Source organism: Conger conger, chromosome 10, assembly GCF_963514075.1.
Source record: "Conger conger chromosome 10, fConCon1.1, whole genome shotgun sequence".
NCBI classification, from domain to species: Eukaryota; Metazoa; Chordata; class Actinopteri; order Anguilliformes; family Congridae; genus Conger; species Conger conger.
The window spans coordinates 11,797,009-11,814,951 of NC_083769.1; the positions used below are offsets into that span (position 1 = coordinate 11,797,009).

The following is a 17,943-nucleotide window of genomic DNA, read 5'->3' on the forward strand; positions in this document are numbered from 1 at the left end:
TGTGGATGTCAACAGATCACTTTGCTTTATAATTGCATTGTACACTCTTTTTTGAAATAAATGCCTTGAAAGATATGTCATCATGTTATTCTAGTAACTTTCATGAAATGTTTTAAATGCTGCCTTTTCATTTCATAACATGTTTATAAAATTTGAAATGACCAAACACTCAATGAAATACTGTGGACAGTCTATATGACCCAGCACAGACGCCAGAGAAACAAAGTTTATTGCTTGGTTGGACTTATCGGGTGAATTAATGTTTTTACCTCACGGAAACCATCTATGGTCTGGTTTTATTCCCAGGGTCTTAATAAGTAATTATTTGGTTACATGCCCTGATGTCAATTACTCGTATACTCCTTTGCCTTGCATTACATTACATTACATTATTTGTCATTTGGCGGATGCTTTTATCCAAAGCAACTTACTTGCTCAAGGGCCCAATGGCTGTGCGGATCTTGTGGCTACACTGGGGATCGATTCACCAACCTTGTGGGTCCCAGTACCTTAAGCACTACACTACAGGCCGCCCCTTGCAAAGTCGTAACTTCCCATTTCTCGTTGACAGGAGTGGTTCACGGTCCTGGAGCACTACCACAGCTTGAGTGGCACCATCTCTGACCTCGTCATGGGGAACTCGTACGGCTTCCGTGTCTTCGCTGAGAAGAAGTGCGGCACGGGCAAGGAGGCGACCGTCGCAAAGGGGCAGGTCACCATCGACAAGATAGGTGAGGGTCGCCTCGCTGACCGTAGCCGGTGGCACATCTGACGTTTCCTGTGGCGCTCAGTTAAAAGTAGGAGTTCAAATTCAAAGTTCGACCAGGCAGGTTGGATGTACCAGTGAGGGCTTCATAGGATTTGTACAAAAACAAAACCCTGGGACAATGCACTAGGCCGTGGGTAAGGTTTCCACAACCTCCCTTTTGGCGTTGTTGCAAAGCTATCATGTTGCTTCAGAATTATGACAGCATTAGGATGAGGATGGTATGCGTTATTTAAGGCTTAATTTATGGCAGTGATTAGGGGGCCATGATTGTGTGCCCACAGGGCTGGGCTCAGGTCCCGAGGCACTCAAAGGAGAGCCCTTGCTAAGAACTGAGGACCGAGCAGCCCACACTTTCAAGTCCCAAAATTACTCTGGGCGTCAAATCCGGTGGCATTAAGATTTGTCCTCTTCCAAAAGGTTCTACTCTCTAGGCCAGTGATGGGCAAGGAGGACCGTATCTGTTTCTGGATTTCAGACCAAATTCTGCTCTGAATTGTTGAATTAGCCCAATCGTTTACATGATCTGACATTCATAGCCACATTCCATGACATAGACAGCAGCTGATGAATAGAAATATATACATTTTCTTGTCCTGTAGCATTTTATTGTGGCCTAGTTTATGAGTGAATCGGTCATGCTGCATATGGCTGATTCAGCCGGGGTAACTAGTGGCTGCACAATTCTGCATACACACCGACCCTCCAGCACTGGAGTTGCCCATCCCTGCTCTAGGTGCTGTGCAGTATGGAGAGAATTTAGCAGTTTGAGCAGGAAAACGTCTCTCTCTCCTAGGTATCGAGTACACACCCCCGGAGTACCCAGCCTTTGACTTCAGCGAGGCTCCCAAGTTCACGGCTCCCCTGAACGATCACGCGGCGACAGTAGGCTACACCACCAGGCTGCTGTGCGCTGTGCGCGGGACCCCCAAGGTAACGCCTTCACTGCACACTTCCCCTCAACCCACATTCCCATCATGGCACATCCAATCCGTATTTTCTGTAGTTACCGCGTATTACAAAAGGACAAAAAAAAAAAAGCTGGTAGCTGGTTGACCAGTTCAGACCAGCTCCATACTCAACATTGTTTGACCAGCTCAAGCTAGGTTTTGAAACAGCTGGTAGCTGGTTGACCAGTTCAGACCAGCTCCATACTCAACATTGTTTGACCAGCTCAAGCTAGGTTTTGAAACAGCTGGTAGCTGGTTGACCAGTTCAGACCAGCTCCATACTCAACATTGTTTGACCAGCTCAAGCTAGGTTTTGAAACAGCTGGTAGCTGATTGACCAGTTCAGACCTGCTCCATACTCAACATGGTTTGACCAGCTGAAGTTATGTTATGAAACAGCTGGTAGCTGGTAGTTTCAAGCAGGTCATAGCTGGATTTTAGACCAGGGACAGTGTTTATTTATTTATTTTCTTAATTATATTTTTCTTGGAGAGAAATCTACGGAAGCAGAATTCAATCTTAATTTGTTGCTGTGAATGTAGTTTTTCACAGGTTTGATATCATTGGTGAAAAATGTGAAAATGTAATTCTTGTGATGCTTGAGCTATAGGCTTTATCATGAATTAATTATGAATTATAGTCGTTGTGTGGGAAACTAATTTGAAAAAAACACAGCCTGCACATTCCAGGTCAGCAGGCCACAGTTACTGTAACGATGGGAATATAGCTCTTAGTTGACCAAGGTGCCCTTGCTGCCACAGGCAATAAACAAGCAGGGACTCGTACAGTCGCCCTGCCAAGCTAGAGCTCTAAATGAGGCCCACAGCTGCCCAGTGGGTGTGACAATGCAGCTGCTACTGTAGACTTCTTTTTTCTTTTTTAACATCTCTCACGAAAGCAGGCAGGCGCCCCCTAGAGGCTGCATACGGTCAAACACCCCTGAGTGTAGGGGCCACAACCATGAGCCGCACCAGCAGACTGCTGTGCACCCCATGTGTGGGTCCACTTAGGTTAAGCCATCAGCACAGGAATCTGTGTCAGTGGTTCCCCAACCCCTCTGGCCTACCGGCGTGCCCTGCTACAGTACAGTAGGCCCGTGCAATCTTTCTGTACTCCCGCAAAACAAGCCAGGAGCCTCCTAGAGATGGGCCATAGAGTCGGCACAGCTAAACGAGGGGAGCGTGCAAACAGTCCCACCGAACAATGTTGGATCCTTCCCATAAGCATCAGTGGGCACTTCATAAGCAGCGTTGCTAGCTGTGGTGGTTTAATGCAATTAACTAGTTTCAGTCGCGATTATATCATAAAATGAATGTATCTTCATAAGAATGTATAATTGTTTTTGTCTTCAGTTAAAGCACTTGAAACCACTGTACTGGTTTGAATATGCAGTGTAGCTTCCACTTAATCAAAGACTTGTGATGATGTCAGTCTTGCAGAGACTATTAAATAATGTTGTTGGTGATATTTCATGTACCCCTCTCCACATTCTGAATCGTGATCAGTCTTTGCAAACCTTGTCAAATTTGGAAGGCAGTGGGTGGATATGACATTTTAAAACCATCTCATTGATAAATTTAGAATTCTGAGTAGTCACTTTAAAAATGAGTGCCACTGACCACCGATGCCCTGGATTAACTAGTTTTCTGGTGCATGTAGTATGCAGTGTTGTATGCAATGATTGTGCATTGATCATGCATAGGTGCAACAATGAGCGTGCATGAGCGTGCATGAGCATGCATGAGTGGGCATGAGCATGCATGAGTGCAACAATGATTGTGCATGGGTGTGCATGAGTGTGCATGAGTGCAACAATGATTGTGCATGAGTGTGCATGAGTGTGCATGAGTGCAACAATGATTGTGCATGGGTGTGCATGAGTGTGCAGGAGTGCAACAATGATTGTGCATGGGTGTGCATGAGTGTGCATGAGTGCAACAATGATTGTGCATGGGTGTGCATGAGTGTGCATGAGTGCAACAATGATTGTGCATGGGTGTGCATGAGTGTGCATGAGTGCAACAATGATTGTGCATGGGTGTGCATGAGTGGGCATGAGTGCAGCAATGATTGTGCATGAGTGCAACAATGATTGTGCATGGGTGCAACAATGAACGTGCATGAGCGTGCATGAGTGGGCATGAGTGCAGCAATGAGTATAAAAATGGGATTTCTTCTCTTTGACAATACAGTGGAAAAATACAGCATACTCTGAAACCAGTTGTACTCAGAGAAAGCTTTCACTTCCTAACCACGAGACATATCTGTGGATATGAGCTTGGTTGGCATATTGGTTTAAAATAATATCATTTGTATGATGTCAATAATGTCAATGTGGACCGGCGGATCTTTTTCTTGCGCTTAGGAGAAGCAAAGTGAACATTTATGGGAATGCATCATAGAAATGAACCCTCAAAATACAGGTTCATACATTACCATGCCACCCTAGGGTCATGGGCAATACAAATCAATCATGCTTGATGCTTGATTGCTATACTTCTCAATTGTAGCTCATCAGATTTTTGCTGTTTATAATAATTCTGGATTGTGTGATGGTCAAATCACTGTATAGCAGAGGTGTTGGTTCTGTCTGAATTTTTTATGCCACTATTAGTTTCCCAAGTGGTCCGATAGGGCAGGGTGTTTCTCAGTCCTCAAAATCCACTTGACAGAAGGATTTTGTTGTAAACAGAAACTCACACACCCAATTTAAAGGTACAATAGGTCATTTTGGACTTTGAACAGTCAAGAGAGGAATTGCAGCAACAAACATCCTCAAACCACAATACTGTTTATCCCACCCCTTCTCTGTGAACACGCTTATGTTTCAACCAATGACTGAATTATTGTACAGCTATACAATGTTTTGGTACTGTGCGTCGGTCTGTCAATTGTATATTTTGAAGCCCGAATTTAAGGACGATAAACACAGGCAGAGGGTGAGTCAGCATGTCAGTGAGCCCTTTTCAATGATAGGACGGGATTTACAATGGTCTTCTAACAATGTTTTCACACAAAAAAAATCTAAAAAAACACACGTAAAATCTTGTGTTGTACCTTTAATGGCTGAACCAAACAAAACACCAAACAAGTCCTTGGTGTGTGTGTTCCTGGTTACGAGCACAAACCTTCTGGCAAGTGGCTGAGAGACACTGTAGTAGGGGACCTCTGAAGGATATTTTGCCCTTGCCAAGAGAAAAGTCCCAGTGCCCTGCCAGACACCGTCTACTTTTGGAAACCCTATCAGGCCTTGTGACTCCCCTGTGACACTGTGTGACAGAGTGCAGCCCAGGCAAGGACAGGGCTGATAAATGTATCCCTGGGAACAGGGTGCTGATAACCAGGAATGCGGCCGGTGGCTTCTCCGTCTCCAGAGCCTCCACCTGGGTCTCTTTGGCAGCCATTTTGAGCCGCAGCTGCCCGCTTATCAGCTCTCTCCCCCACTTTCCTCTGTTTTAAAGGAGTAACATGGTGATTGGTCACGCTTTGTCGCTTTTCATCTGCAATTTGCACAAGAGGGCATTGAAGAAACATGATGAAAGTATTAGTTTGTGTCCGTTCTGTAGTTTTGGAGAAGTAAGCGTTTAAAATGTATCATCCTATATTCAAGCGGTTGAGAATGTTCTCCTCGTAGCGTGTCACACGAGGATAACCACTCCCCTATCCACAAAGTTTGCACCACTGGCCTCCAGGCAAGACCAGGCCTCCGCCCGGCCTCTAAATTGCTCCTGTTGGTGGAAAACCAAAGGCCGCTCCTTCCGCAAAGGAAAAAGAGTGCTCGTAGTTTCCATGCATTATGAGAAAAATTTGTTTTTGTTTGCTGAATAGCTAAGTTTTCCGAAATGTAATTTAGAAATACTGACACATTTTTTCCAGAAAGAAAGAAAATGGCGCAAAACTGAGAGACTGCCCAGTGAGTTGGACATTGCTTTCAATGTCATCAGGGTGAAATCCTTGACTAAAATGAAGGCCGGTTCGCGATAAGACATCGACCCACTGGTGGCTCGCGGTATGTTTGGATGTAGTGTTCCGGGCAGAGGACAGAAAAGAGGTGCACCACATGGGTCGCCTTGGCAAGGCTTAGCCGGCACTGATTCTGCACAGGGGGTTGGGCAGTTAATCTGTCAGTGCGCCATTTAGCAACAACTCCAGGAGTAGAGAGATGTGCAGTGTGGAGTCGAGTTGCAGCATACGCTTGTCAGTGCCCACGGCCTGTGTGGGACCCAGTGCCGGGTTTCAGAGTGAAAGTTTGGGATGAGTGGTAAAATGCACTCCCACTGGGTTAAGGGTCTTTTTCCATTGTGGGTCGGGAACTTGAAAAGGGATGGATTCGAGGTGTGAAGGTCCTTCTTCCGGATGTTACCAACCTTGGCACTCAGGACGGGACATGAGCCCCCCCCCAATAAGGAGACCATGGCCCTGTGTGTTATGGGAAATGGCCTTATTATGAACTAACCTGGGGAGATAACGTTGACTGTGACATATAATACAACCTTGCTAATATTGAACAATATTAATTTAAATAGTGACTCGTCATGAAGTGCAGTCATGAAGTCAAATGCCAAAACACAGTATAGTAAATAACATCTATAATATACTGTAGTCCCTGCAATTAACTCCCAGTCTCCCTCTGTTTGACGAGGGGGCTTCAGTATTAGATGATGGGCTAAAAGGAAGCGATTCTATGTAACCCATGCAGCTAGAGCTCAAATTCCTCACTTCAAAGAGTAATGAATAATTGAGGCAATGTGGCACAGTGTTTTCAGGTAAACATGCATTGCAGCTGTGGAGCACAAGTGCCCTTGATATACACCTAGTGAGCAATTTATTCGGTAGACCTGTACACCAGCTTGTTAATGCAAATATTTAATCACCCAATCATGTGGCAGCAACTAAATGCATAAAAGCATGCAGACGTGGTCAAGAGGTTCAGATGTTGTTCAGGCCAAATGTCGGAATGGAGAAGAAATGTGACTTTGACCATGGAATGATTGTTGGTGCCAGACAGGGTGGTTTGAGTATCTCAGAAACTGCTGATCTCCTGGGATGTTCATGCACAACAGGCACTAAAGTTTTCAGAGAATGGTGTGAATAACAAAAAACATCCAGTGAGCAGCAGTTCTGCGGGCAAAAATGCTTTGTTAATTAGAGAGGTCAGAGGAGAAGGGCCAGAGTGCTCAAAGCTGACAGGAAGGTGACAGTAACACAAATGACCATGCATTACAACAGTGGTATGCGGAAGAGCATCTGTGAACACACAACACATCCACCCTGTGGGTAGGCCACAGCAGCAGAAGACCAATAATAAGTCTAAAGAAATAAAGTGCTCAGTGGGTGTAAAACGAGTATATAGTAATATTACATTACATTATAGTTCTTTAGCCGACAATGTTATCAAAAGCGACTTACAGTTGATTTGTCACAGGGGACAATCCCCTATGGAGCAATGTGGGGTTAAGGGCCTTGCTCAAGGGCTCAACAGCTGCACGGATCTTATCATTGGCTGCATTGGGGCTTGTGAACCACCAACCTTCCAGGTCCCAGTCATGCACGCTAGCCACTAGGCTCATTCTGCTCCACGCAACATGCTGCTCATGGTGACGCTAACGTGACTGAACCCCCCCTTCCCTCCCTGTCCCCAGCCCAAGATCGAGTGGCTGAAGAACCAGATGATCATCGGCGACGATCCCAAGTTCCGGCAGATCAGCAACCAGGGTGTGTGCTCCCTGGAAATCCGCAAGCCGTGCAGTTTCGATGGCGGGATCTACACCTGCCAGGCCCGGAACCCCCACGGGGAGGCCGCCGTGGCCTGCAAGCTGGAGGTCAGACGTGAGTCACCGCAGTCGGCCCGTCTCATTGGACCAGGACGGAAGCCGTCCTCCTTTGAACCTGCTGAACCAACGCCGAGTCTGGCCCTGTGATTGAGTTTCATTGGGGAATTATAATACGCCGGCTTGCGAAGTGTCACTCATTCAGACAGAAGCAGAACGTGATCTGGCTTAGTTTTGTGAACATTTTTTTAGTAAGGAGTTACAAACAGGAACTTGTTCATTCAGGGGCATGGATATTGTTCACAGTGAAACAATTGATTTCTGTTTGAATGAATAATTTCCTAAATCTAGTAAATGCTTATTTAAAATAATATAGTAGATTAATGTTTTGCAAATTTCATTTATGAGTGAATATGTCTAAGATATTTAAATCTGAAAGTAATTGGTGACTGGTTATTCAAACATGAGTAAATAAGTCATTGGTGACTGGTTATTCAAGAAAAGAGGAAAAAAGTAATTGGTGCTTGTTATTAAAGATTTTAAGTGTTGATTGGTTATAACCAATTTAACTCTTTTTGCAAATTATTAAGCAACTGTGAACTTCAGTTTTCAGTACAATGTATACTTCAGTCTTTACATTTTACAGGACCAAACAAATTTAGATCTCGATGGTTGGAGCCCTCCATTATCATAATATTTCTCCTATATTATTCTTATATATTATATTATAAATTATAGTATTATATTATTGTGATGTTGAGGCTTTGCTTCTAGTTTTTCCAAAGAATACTCAAAGCAAGATGAAAATGTATACATTTCAATTAGCATCATTTTATTTGTCTCAGACATTCATTAAAACAATTGTTTTGGTAGTTTTGGGAAGATGCAGTGTTTTTAATGATATTTAATTGTGTTGTGCCGAATGTATAATTGTTATCTTTCCTTCCTTAACAGAGGTCATACTTCCTGAGGCTGTCAAGGGAAGAAAGTAAACCCTCAAACATACACACAGGTCAGTGGACAGGTACATACGGTAATGTGCAGTAGAGTATTGCTGCACAACTGTACTGCGTACTGCGAATTTAAACAGCACTCAAACACAGTCACATCCAATGGGCACTGTACAGACTTCAGGTTAATCTTCCTGGAATACCTACAGTTTTTTCATTTATTTATGTTTTTTACGAGAGTGGACTGTCCTCTAGAGAGAGGATTACAGATTGAGACAGGATAGCAGTACAGGAAGTGCCATGGCCAACGAGAGCTTTGTATATGGGCTGAGTGTCGGCCATTTTAAGAAACTGAGCTGAGAACGTATACTTTTTTGTGTGTCTCTTACATGTGCAGTGTTGACATGGTATGCCAAAAATATTTCTATATTTCAACAGAAACATTGGGGCAAATATTTGTTATTATATTCAACTGCTACTATATATTTTCTGATTGCTGCAATCAACTCGTTGTTGAAATAGTGGCTTGACCAGCTCAAGCTACAGTGCATCCGGAAAGTATTCACAGCGCTTCACTTTTCCCACATTTTGTTATGTTACAGCCTTATTCCAAAATGGAATAAATTCATTTTTTTCCTCAAAATTCTACACACAACACTCCATAATGACAACATGAAAGAAGTTTTTTTGAAATTTTTGCAAATTTATTAAAAATAAAAAAACTAAGAAATCACATGTACATAAGTATTCACAGCCTTTGCTCAATACTTTGTTGATGCACCTTTGGCAGCAATTACAGCCTCAAATCTTTTTGAATATGATGCCACAAGCTTGGCACACCTATCTTTGGGCAGTTTCGCCCATTCCTCTTTGCAGCACCTCTCAAGCTCCATCAGGTTGGATGGGGAGCGTCGGTGCACAGCCATTTTCAGATCTCTCCAGAGATGTTCAATTGGATTCAAGTCTGGGCTCTGGCTGGGCCACTCAAGGACATTCACAGAGTAGTCCTGAAGCCACTCCTTTGATATCTTCGCTGTGTGCTTAGGGTTGTTGTCCTGCTGAAAGATGAACCGTCACCCCAGTCTGAGGTCAAGAGCAGGTTTTCATCCAGGATATCTCTGTACATTGCTGCATTCATCTTTCCCTCAATCCTGACTAGTCTCCCAGTTCCTGCCGCTGAAAAACATCCCCACAGCATGATGCTGCCACCACCATGCTTCACTGTAGGGATGGTATTGGCCAGGTGATGAGCGCCTGGTTTCCTCCAAACATGACGCCTGGCATTCATGCCAAAGAGTTCAATCTTTGTCTCATCAGACCAGAGAATTTTGTTTCTCATGGTCTGAGAGTCCTTCAGGTGCCTTTTGGCAAACTCCAGGCGGGCTGCCATGTGCCTTTTACTAAGGAGTGGCTTCCGTCTGGCCACTCTACCATACAGGCCTGATTGGTGGATTGCTGCAGAGATGGTTGTCCTTCTGGAAGGTTCTCCTCTCTCCACAGAGGAACGCTGGAGCTCTGACAGAGTGACCATCGGGTTCTTGGTCACCTCCCTGACTAAGGCCCTTCTCCCCCGATTGCTCAGTTTAGATGGGCGGCCAGCTCTAGGAAGAGTCCTGGTGGTTCCGAACTTCTTCCATTTACGGATGATGGAGGCCACTGTGCTCATTGGGACCTTCAAAGCAGCAGAAATTCTTCTGTACCCTTCCCCAGATTTGTGCCTCGAGACAATCCTGTCTTGGAGGTCTACAGACAATTCCTTTGACTTCATGCTTGGTTTGTGCTCCGACATGCACTGTCAACTGTGGGACCTTACACCTTACAGGTGTGTGCCTTTCCAAATCATGTCCAATCAACTGAATTTACCACAGGTGGACTCCAATTAAGCTGGAGAAACATCTCAAGGTTGATCAGTGGAAACAGGATGCACCTGAGCTCAATTTTGAGCTTCATGGCAAAGGCTGTTAATACTTATGTACATGTGATTTCTTAGTTTTTTATTTTAAATAAATTTGCAAAAATAAAAAAAAAACTTCTTTCATGTTGTCATTATGGGGTGTTGTATGTAGAATTTGGAGAAAAAAAAGAATTTATTCCATTTTGGAATAAGGCTGTAGCATAACAAAATGTGAAAAAGTGAAGCGCTGTGAATACTTTCCGGATGCACTGTAGGTTATGAAACAGCTGGTAGTTGGATGACCACTTCAGACAAGCTCCCACCTTGACATGGCTTGACCAGCTCAAGCTATGTTTTGAAACAGCTGGTGGCTGATAATTTCAAGCTGGTCAGAGCTGGATTTTACAGTAGGAAAGCCACTGAATTGGGTGCATTTGAAGGGGTACATGGAGGGTGGCACCTGAAGTAGGAGATCAAACGCACCACAGCAATGACTACTCAAGTATATAATCTTTCTCAAACACAGCAGAATTAGCTGCTTATCATAATACTTTTTGCCAGGGATTATTAGTTTTATTCCAAATTATCACAAGCTTGTTTTGCCTTATGATAGGCAAATCGAAATACTGCTACTGCTCATCAAAATTATTTACTTGTTCCATTTTCCGTTTTGTACAGTGGAGGCAAGCACTGGGCTTATGTTCTCATTTCAGCTTTAAAGAGCTGCTGGGTTTTTTGTTTCACGGGAAACATAAAGAAAGAATGTAACTCTCCCTACAACTGGATATTTGTAATAGAGCACCGTTCAGCGGCTTCCGTTGGCTTCCATATGCCTCCCATCATGAGAATGCTACTGTTACTCATTTTTTGTCATACATGGCAAAATGCTACTTACTCTTACTCTGCCTGAATGCCTTCTATCTAGCGCAAACTCATACATTTTTTTTGAGTTTAAGGAGCGCTGAAGATTTTACTGCAGGGGAACATTAGGAACTGGAGGTGGATCCTGTACGCCTAAATGGCGACTGCATAGCTGTAAGTTTGGGCCGGGGAGCAGAGAGAAGCCATTTGAACTCTCTCGGGAACCGAGAGCTGACTTGGGCCTGGCTCGGAGGAGGAAATGTAGATACCAGGGAGGAGGGGGAGGGGAGGGGGGATTGTCTGCCTCTACATTTGAACATTTTGCTCACATATTTGATGATCTATTTGGGTCCCGGTGGGACAGAGGCAGCTGTGGGACCATACAAGGCTGGTCTCTTTAGTAAGGGGGAATGCAGCCTCCCCCATGTAAATGTTCTCAGTGGTTCTAAAAATGACCCCGTCACGGCTCTGTATGGTCCTCATCTTCACATTTCCATGAGTCGACAGCCGTGGCCTGGAGCTACGCACTGACCTCTCCAACGCAACGCTGCACAAAAAAGAGGCATGATAATGAGGTTTTCCGCCGGTCTTTCTGAGAGTCCGCCTGTTTGGCTGTTAAACGGTAGACAAACACAGACGGCTCCTGTGCCAGATGTTATGGCAGGGAAGGTTGCTTCGCGGGATCATCAGGAACCAGTCATGTTGAGTATGGAGCTGGTCTGAACTGGTCAACCAGCTACCAAAAATGGAGCCGCTTCCATTTTTACATGCACTCTCTTTGTACAGCTGTGTGTTTCCTGTGCTTTACCTAGCAACCACACCTAAGTTGCAAGCCATGCTCCAAACCCTACTTTACATATAGTGACGAACAGCTGTGTGCAGTGATGGCCGCTGTGCATTACCTGTTAATGGTTATCAGCAAAAGCAAATCTTTTATGTTTGAAATTAATCAAAAATAAGTGGTTTAATACCGGTACTGTATTTGAGGAACCTGTTGGCTACAATTGTTGCTTGAAGATTTGAAGCCCAGATAGGATGCAGCTATTGTACCCAAGAAAATGGTAAGAATATTGGACTTATAAACGGGTCTTATATAAAGGTATGGGACTGTAAACAATCCAGATTGCTGCTTTTAATGAGCAAGTGATGCAGAAATATAATATTAATAAATGGTAATTTGGTAGAAAATAAGTAATGTCAGAAAATTGCACTGTTTTACTATTCACAGTTGCCTCTGATCTTGTCTCTTGTCCCAATGTGTAATTTGACAGACAAATTTGAGCAGGAGCAGGAGGAGCTAAACCGTAACAAAGAATGATGAGAGGACCAGGTTGGACCAGTGGTCTCCAACCCTGGTCCTGGAGAGCTACGGGGTCTGCTGGTTTTCGTTGTTACTCTGCACAGAGACGGCCTGTAGCGTGATGGTTAAGGTACATAACTGGGACCCGCAAGGTCAGCAGTTCGATTCCTTGTGTAGCTACAATAAGATCCATACAGCCGTTGGGCCCTTGAGCAAGGTCCTTAACCCTGCATTGCTCCAGGGGGGATTGTCTCCTGCTTAGTCTAATCAGCTGTACGTCGCTCTGGATAAGAGCGGCTGTTAATTAAGCAATTAGAGCAGTTAATTACATGGTTACCTCACCTCACCTGGTTACCTGAGTCTCAACAGAGAAAACAAAAACCAGCATAACCAGTAGCTCTCCAGGACCAGGGTTGGGACCACTGGGTTGGACTGCTCACACATACCTTTTGTTCACCTGCTGGTGGAGGAAGGAATGAACAGGGATGCTCATATGTTGCTATATCAAAACCGATGTGCTGAATATGAATCTTAAAAGTGCATTTTGAAGTACAACATACTGATTGACCTGCTTAACTTAATGTTCCTGTCTTTCTTCATTTCAGATTAAGGTCAAACTCTAAGTAAAGATGGAACCAGATATCTGGTGGGGTGCTATTCCTGGCTGTGTCCTCTATTGTGGCTGTATAAGTTAAGTAGTTGTGCCAAGAAAATGACTGAATCAAATTAACATTGCATCAAAATGGACAATGTTTGAAAATGCATAGATATTTATTAAAACTCATTTTCATTCTGTTCCAATTTTAGAGGTAGCGTGTCTGTGTCTTCGTTACGGGTGTCTGTTTCTTCTCAACAAGCTATTTTAATGTAGGACTTTAAATGTTTCTTCTGGGCAGTGTTATCATGCCCATTGATTTAGGGCAGGCACGTGTTTGCCCAAACTTGGCCAATAAAAAAGAAAGCTATCTGGGGTGTCTCGGTGGCACAGCCTGTAGAGCACTGACCGCATGCTCATTGCGAGCCGCGACGTCGGCGGTTCGAATCCCACCGTCCGGCATTTGTCGCATATCTTCCCTTCTCTCTCGCTCCCATTCTTCCTGTCTCTCTATACAATATACTGTCCAATAAAGCTGAAAAAGGCCTAAAAAATATCTTTAAAAAAAAAAAACGTCATTGTTGCTTCAAAATGTAGCTGCCCGCTGTCTGGACAGTTTTTTAGAGTTTCTTCCTCTTTATTTGTTTAAACTGGAAGAAACAGCCTGAGGTCTATAAATACAGCAATGACAAAGGGAGGGGGGAATTGTATGTTTTGCCATCAGCAGTGACACCAGCTAGTCCAGTAATCTTGTTGCTGGTAATGTTTACAGAGGTAGCCTACAACAGCACACATTAAAATCTAACTAAACATACAGTAGGCCTTACCCTACTGTGTGGTGGGAAATTACTTTGTAACAAAAGTAATTTAGTGGAATTGAAGATAACAAGTCTCCCCAAATCTTTGAGTCAAACTCTTAAGTTGGAAATTGCATTGTTCAAACTTCCTGGGGGGAGGACTCCGAGAACCACATTGAGGTGATTCTTAAAGCAGTATGCATTGAACTGCAGCAAGCTTCAAGCTGTTTTTATTCCAGCAATATGGAAACTCATAACATTGACAATTAACTCTCTAATGCATATGATTAGATTGCCCACTTATTCTTCATATAAAATTAATGAACACATACAACCCCTAGAGACATGGATTTGCTGTACATGGAGAAACATGTATTTTATTGATTTAAAGCACAAATACCTGACTCTTTTTTCAACAGTGTTTAGATACAGGGCTCATTTGAGCTTAGTTTCAAAGTCCAGTGTGTGTCTATCCAGTCTGGAAAAAATGACATCAAAGGTATTTGCACGACAGCGACTGTATGTTAAATTTCAACATTCTATTAAAATACTCATCTGTATTTTCTTTCATCTTTCATTAATTCAAGGTACGTAAACTTGTTTTGAAAATGAAAAAGTGGGAGCACATACAGTATGGGAGCAAAATATGAAACAATATGTAGTTAATATTGCTACACTGTCTACCCTCCAGTAACAGAAGTTGCCCAGGACATGAAACCCCCCGTGATGCCCCCCCCCCCCCCCCCATGGAAATTCATGCAAAAGCTCGTTGAGCGCGATGTTTTTCAAATTACAATCTTTAGAATCTAATGAATACAATGCCAGATATTACATTTAGCTATCAAGCCCCTATTATGCACATCATTACATACGTTCTAGCAGATCTACTTTTAATAAGTGATACATATGTCTTGTAATATTTAGCAAAGCTAGAAAAAAACCTCATACCACACTGTGTGGTCAGGCATCTGCAGTTTGTTCTGCCATTTCCTCTTCACTGTGCACCACGTCCTGGCCTGACACTCTTCTCCGGAAGGCGAGTCTGACAATGACTGACAGAAAGAGGAGGACCGCCACAGCCACACAGATGCGAACAACATTCTCCACAGCGCGGTGAACTGAGGGACCAAAAAACAAAGAAGTCACGGCCTGAAAGACGTCAAGGGCTACCGTAATGCAAACTGGATGCATTTCACAACTTTTCAGCAAATTTTAGTCTGCATGGACAAGCATTTCATGTACAATATTGCTAATTATTATACGCAAATTATTGTTGCTATTTTGTGACTCTGTCAGTGTGTATATCATCAGGGTTAACATAATGATTATAGGTTAACCAGCTACCACCTACAACTGGTTTTTAAAAAAATAATCAAAAAATTTTTTTTTACGTATGAATCTCAAATGGATACTCCAATTGCAAATTCAGCCTCATGTCTTTGCATACATGCAATCTAAAATGGTTATCATCCCTTATAAAGCCGAGCAAGGACTATTAATAAACACTGCTGTAATTTTTACAGAGTGAAACCAAAATGTATTCAAATTTATGAATATCTGACAATGGGGACTTTAACCACATGTGATTTTTTTATTATTATCTCAAATTGTGGAGTACAAATGATGCGTCTTTGTCCCAAACCTTATGAAGGACACGGTATGTATGAAAAGAGATGTCATTCCTCCACATATCACCCAATATGCATGTAAATACCTTCAAATTAAGGGTGATTGTCTGCAATTGAACCTCATATTCATTGTTTCATTTGGAATATAATGTGCTGGACTACATAGCCAAATGAACAGAAATAGTTCTACTGTCCAAGCACTTATGGACTGAATGTATTTTACAAATTCTTCATTGTAAAAATACAGTCATTCAGCTTCAGTTTGAGAAACTCCAGGGTACTGTGGTAGCCATTGTTTTACGAGTTATCAGCAAGCTTTAAGATCATACGGGGATTTTATCCAATCTTGAGACTGAAAAACAATCTACGCAACGCTATCTTTATGGCCAATTAGGGCAAAGATTAACAAGCTCTTGAAGTGACATTGCAGGCCATCAATCTTCCTTTGAGACAAATTTTCAGCAAAGGAAAAAGACATGAAAGCTTAAAGCTCGCTATTAACTCAGAGAACAATGGGTACAACAGTACCCTGGAGTTCTATTTCTTCACTTTAAGCTTGTATGGGAACCCTGTAACCCAACATAAGCCTGCGATGCAGAACAACAGGCCAAACAAGAGGGGCTCCTCTCAATAGTCAGCCCTCATTCAATTGCAGACCGTAGGCCACCCCTTGGTGGAGGCGTCTGGTGAGGTACATGAGTGGAGATAGCGCCCAGCGGAGATAGCGCCCACACCGACACTCAGCATTTGCACATAAAGTTGACCGCGGAATGCGAAACAGCTTTGCACGGTCTCTCATTGGGTCGAAATGCATTCGCCTGGCCTGTCCCAGTCTCATGTGTAGCAATCCCAATGGGACCATAGCAATTGCTGCTGCCATTAGGCCCAATAGGTGCATAATCCTGATTCCACTGACGCGGCAACCTGCGAGAAATCAGCAAGCACAGTCTCTCAGGGAAGCAATTCTCTCCTGAGAGACAGACAATGAGTTCAGCCGGAGCCCTAGGTATTGAACACACTGGCTCGGGGTGAAAACGCTCTTGTCGCAATTGATGATGAAACCCAGTCCTTAAATTTGCCCTGCTGTTGTAATGGGGCAATAGCGGCACGCACCACCATCTCAAAGGTGTGGTGTGCTAGACACAAACGGAGCGGGAGTTTGGTAAATGTGTACACTTTCCCCAGAAAGGCGAAAAGAAGGTACTGCCAATGGCACTGTACAATGAAAGTAAGCGTCTTTGAGATCTACGAGCATGAACCAGTCCCTCAACAACCACCGGCCTGTCTCTCTTCTTTCCTTTCTCGTTAAAACTTGGAACGGGCGGTCTGCTCTCAACTATCCGCTTATCTTCTCCAGAACAATCTCCACGATCCCGACCAGTCCAGCTTCAAGGGTGGCCACTGCACTGAGGCACTCCACTCTGCCAAAGCCAAATCCCTCTCCTCTGTCCTCATCTTCCTGTCAGCCGCCTTCGATGCAGTCAACCATGAGATTCTGCTCTCATCGCTGACTGGGATGGGTATCACAGGATCTGCACTGATCCCCCCGCCCCCTTTCCGATATCCATCTTGTCTAACCCAAAAAATATATATTAAAATTAAATTGTTAACTTGCCACCACTTTCATCATGACTGGAATGTCCTTCCAACAGGGAGGGGTGGTGCTCACCTGCCGCTGTTGAGGTAGCCTTCTGGAAGGATCTCCTGATCGCTATAGTGGAGTAGGAGGTCTTCATCCTCGTCCCCAGAGCTATGAGCGAGGGTAAGGAGGGCCTCTTCCAGATGGGCCATGTCAGACGAAACCCTGCCTCTCTGAGGGGCCGGTTTGTCCTCCTGAGAGCTGGCGTGTTTGCGATGCATGCCTGCCAGGTCACCTTAGTTAAGGCTTCGAGAGCGTGATTCTCACCAAGAAACATAATGCAAGCAGTGTGAAGGTTTATAACCTCGCACTGAAAACTTCAGAAGGCAACTTTGTTGCAGAAAAATGATATATGTTTTTTCCAATTTAGATTTTCGTCAATGTAGACTCCTAAAAACTTGGCGGACTGCACTCTGTCTAATGAATGATTAGATATGTAGACCTCTTTATTAAGGGTTGTTTTTTGTCTATTCTTTGGTATGACCAGCATATGAGATGTTTTTTTGATGTTGAGTGATAATTTATTTTTTTGGAACCAGAGATGTACTTTACTAAGCTCAGTGTTAGTTTTACTAATCAGGTCTTCATAATTTCTATCAGACAAGAACATATTAGTATCATCAGCAAAAATTATAAAAAACATATTTTTGGCAACCAAATATAAATCATTAACATAAATAATAAAAAGCAGCGGACCAAGTACTGAACCTTGTGGTACACCACATGTTAAGTTCTTATAGCTAGATTCAGTACCATTCCATGAGACAAACTGTTTGCGATTTGTTAGATAGT

The 17,943-nt window shown here is 43.5% G+C and overlaps 1 protein-coding gene across 3 annotated transcripts; it reads left to right on the forward strand.

Annotated features, from left to right (window-relative positions):
- The first annotated feature begins 598 nt into the window (after positions 1 to 598).
- On the forward strand, positions 599 to 14,176 carry LOC133138479 (myosin-binding protein H-like). 3 transcript variants are annotated; one of them, XR_009709742.1, is made up of 6 exons: positions 599 to 731; positions 1,563 to 1,699; positions 7,359 to 7,545; positions 8,442 to 8,499; positions 12,464 to 12,622; positions 13,098 to 14,176. XR_009709742.1 is itself a non-coding variant. In XM_061257274.1 (5 exons), exons 1-4 carry the CDS (start codon positions 632 to 634, stop codon positions 8,477 to 8,479), a joined length of 462 nt encoding a protein of 153 aa, XP_061113258.1. In that variant the 5' UTR covers positions 599 to 631; the 3' UTR covers positions 8,480 to 8,499; positions 12,464 to 14,176. The 3 variants fall into 3 exon arrangements, 2 of the variants coding, with proteins under 2 accessions (XP_061113258.1, XP_061113257.1); XM_061257274.1 differs by having other exon boundaries at positions 12,464 to 14,176; XM_061257273.1 differs by lacking the exon at positions 12,464 to 12,622.
- The last annotated feature ends 3,767 nt before the right edge of the window (positions 14,177 to 17,943 follow it).

Coding starts and splice junctions, on each gene's coding strand:
- LOC133138479 (XM_061257274.1), top strand. CDS start 632: ATGGGGAACTCGTACGGCTTCCGTGTCTTCGCTGAGAAGAAGTGCGGC. Junction 732..1,562: donor GGTCACCATCGACAAGATAG/GTGAGGGTCGCC, acceptor TCTCTCTCCTAG/GTATCGAGTACACACCCCCG. Junction 7,546..8,441: donor CTGCAAGCTGGAGGTCAGAC/GTGAGTCACCGC, acceptor CTTCCTTAACAG/AGGTCATACTTCCTGAGGCT.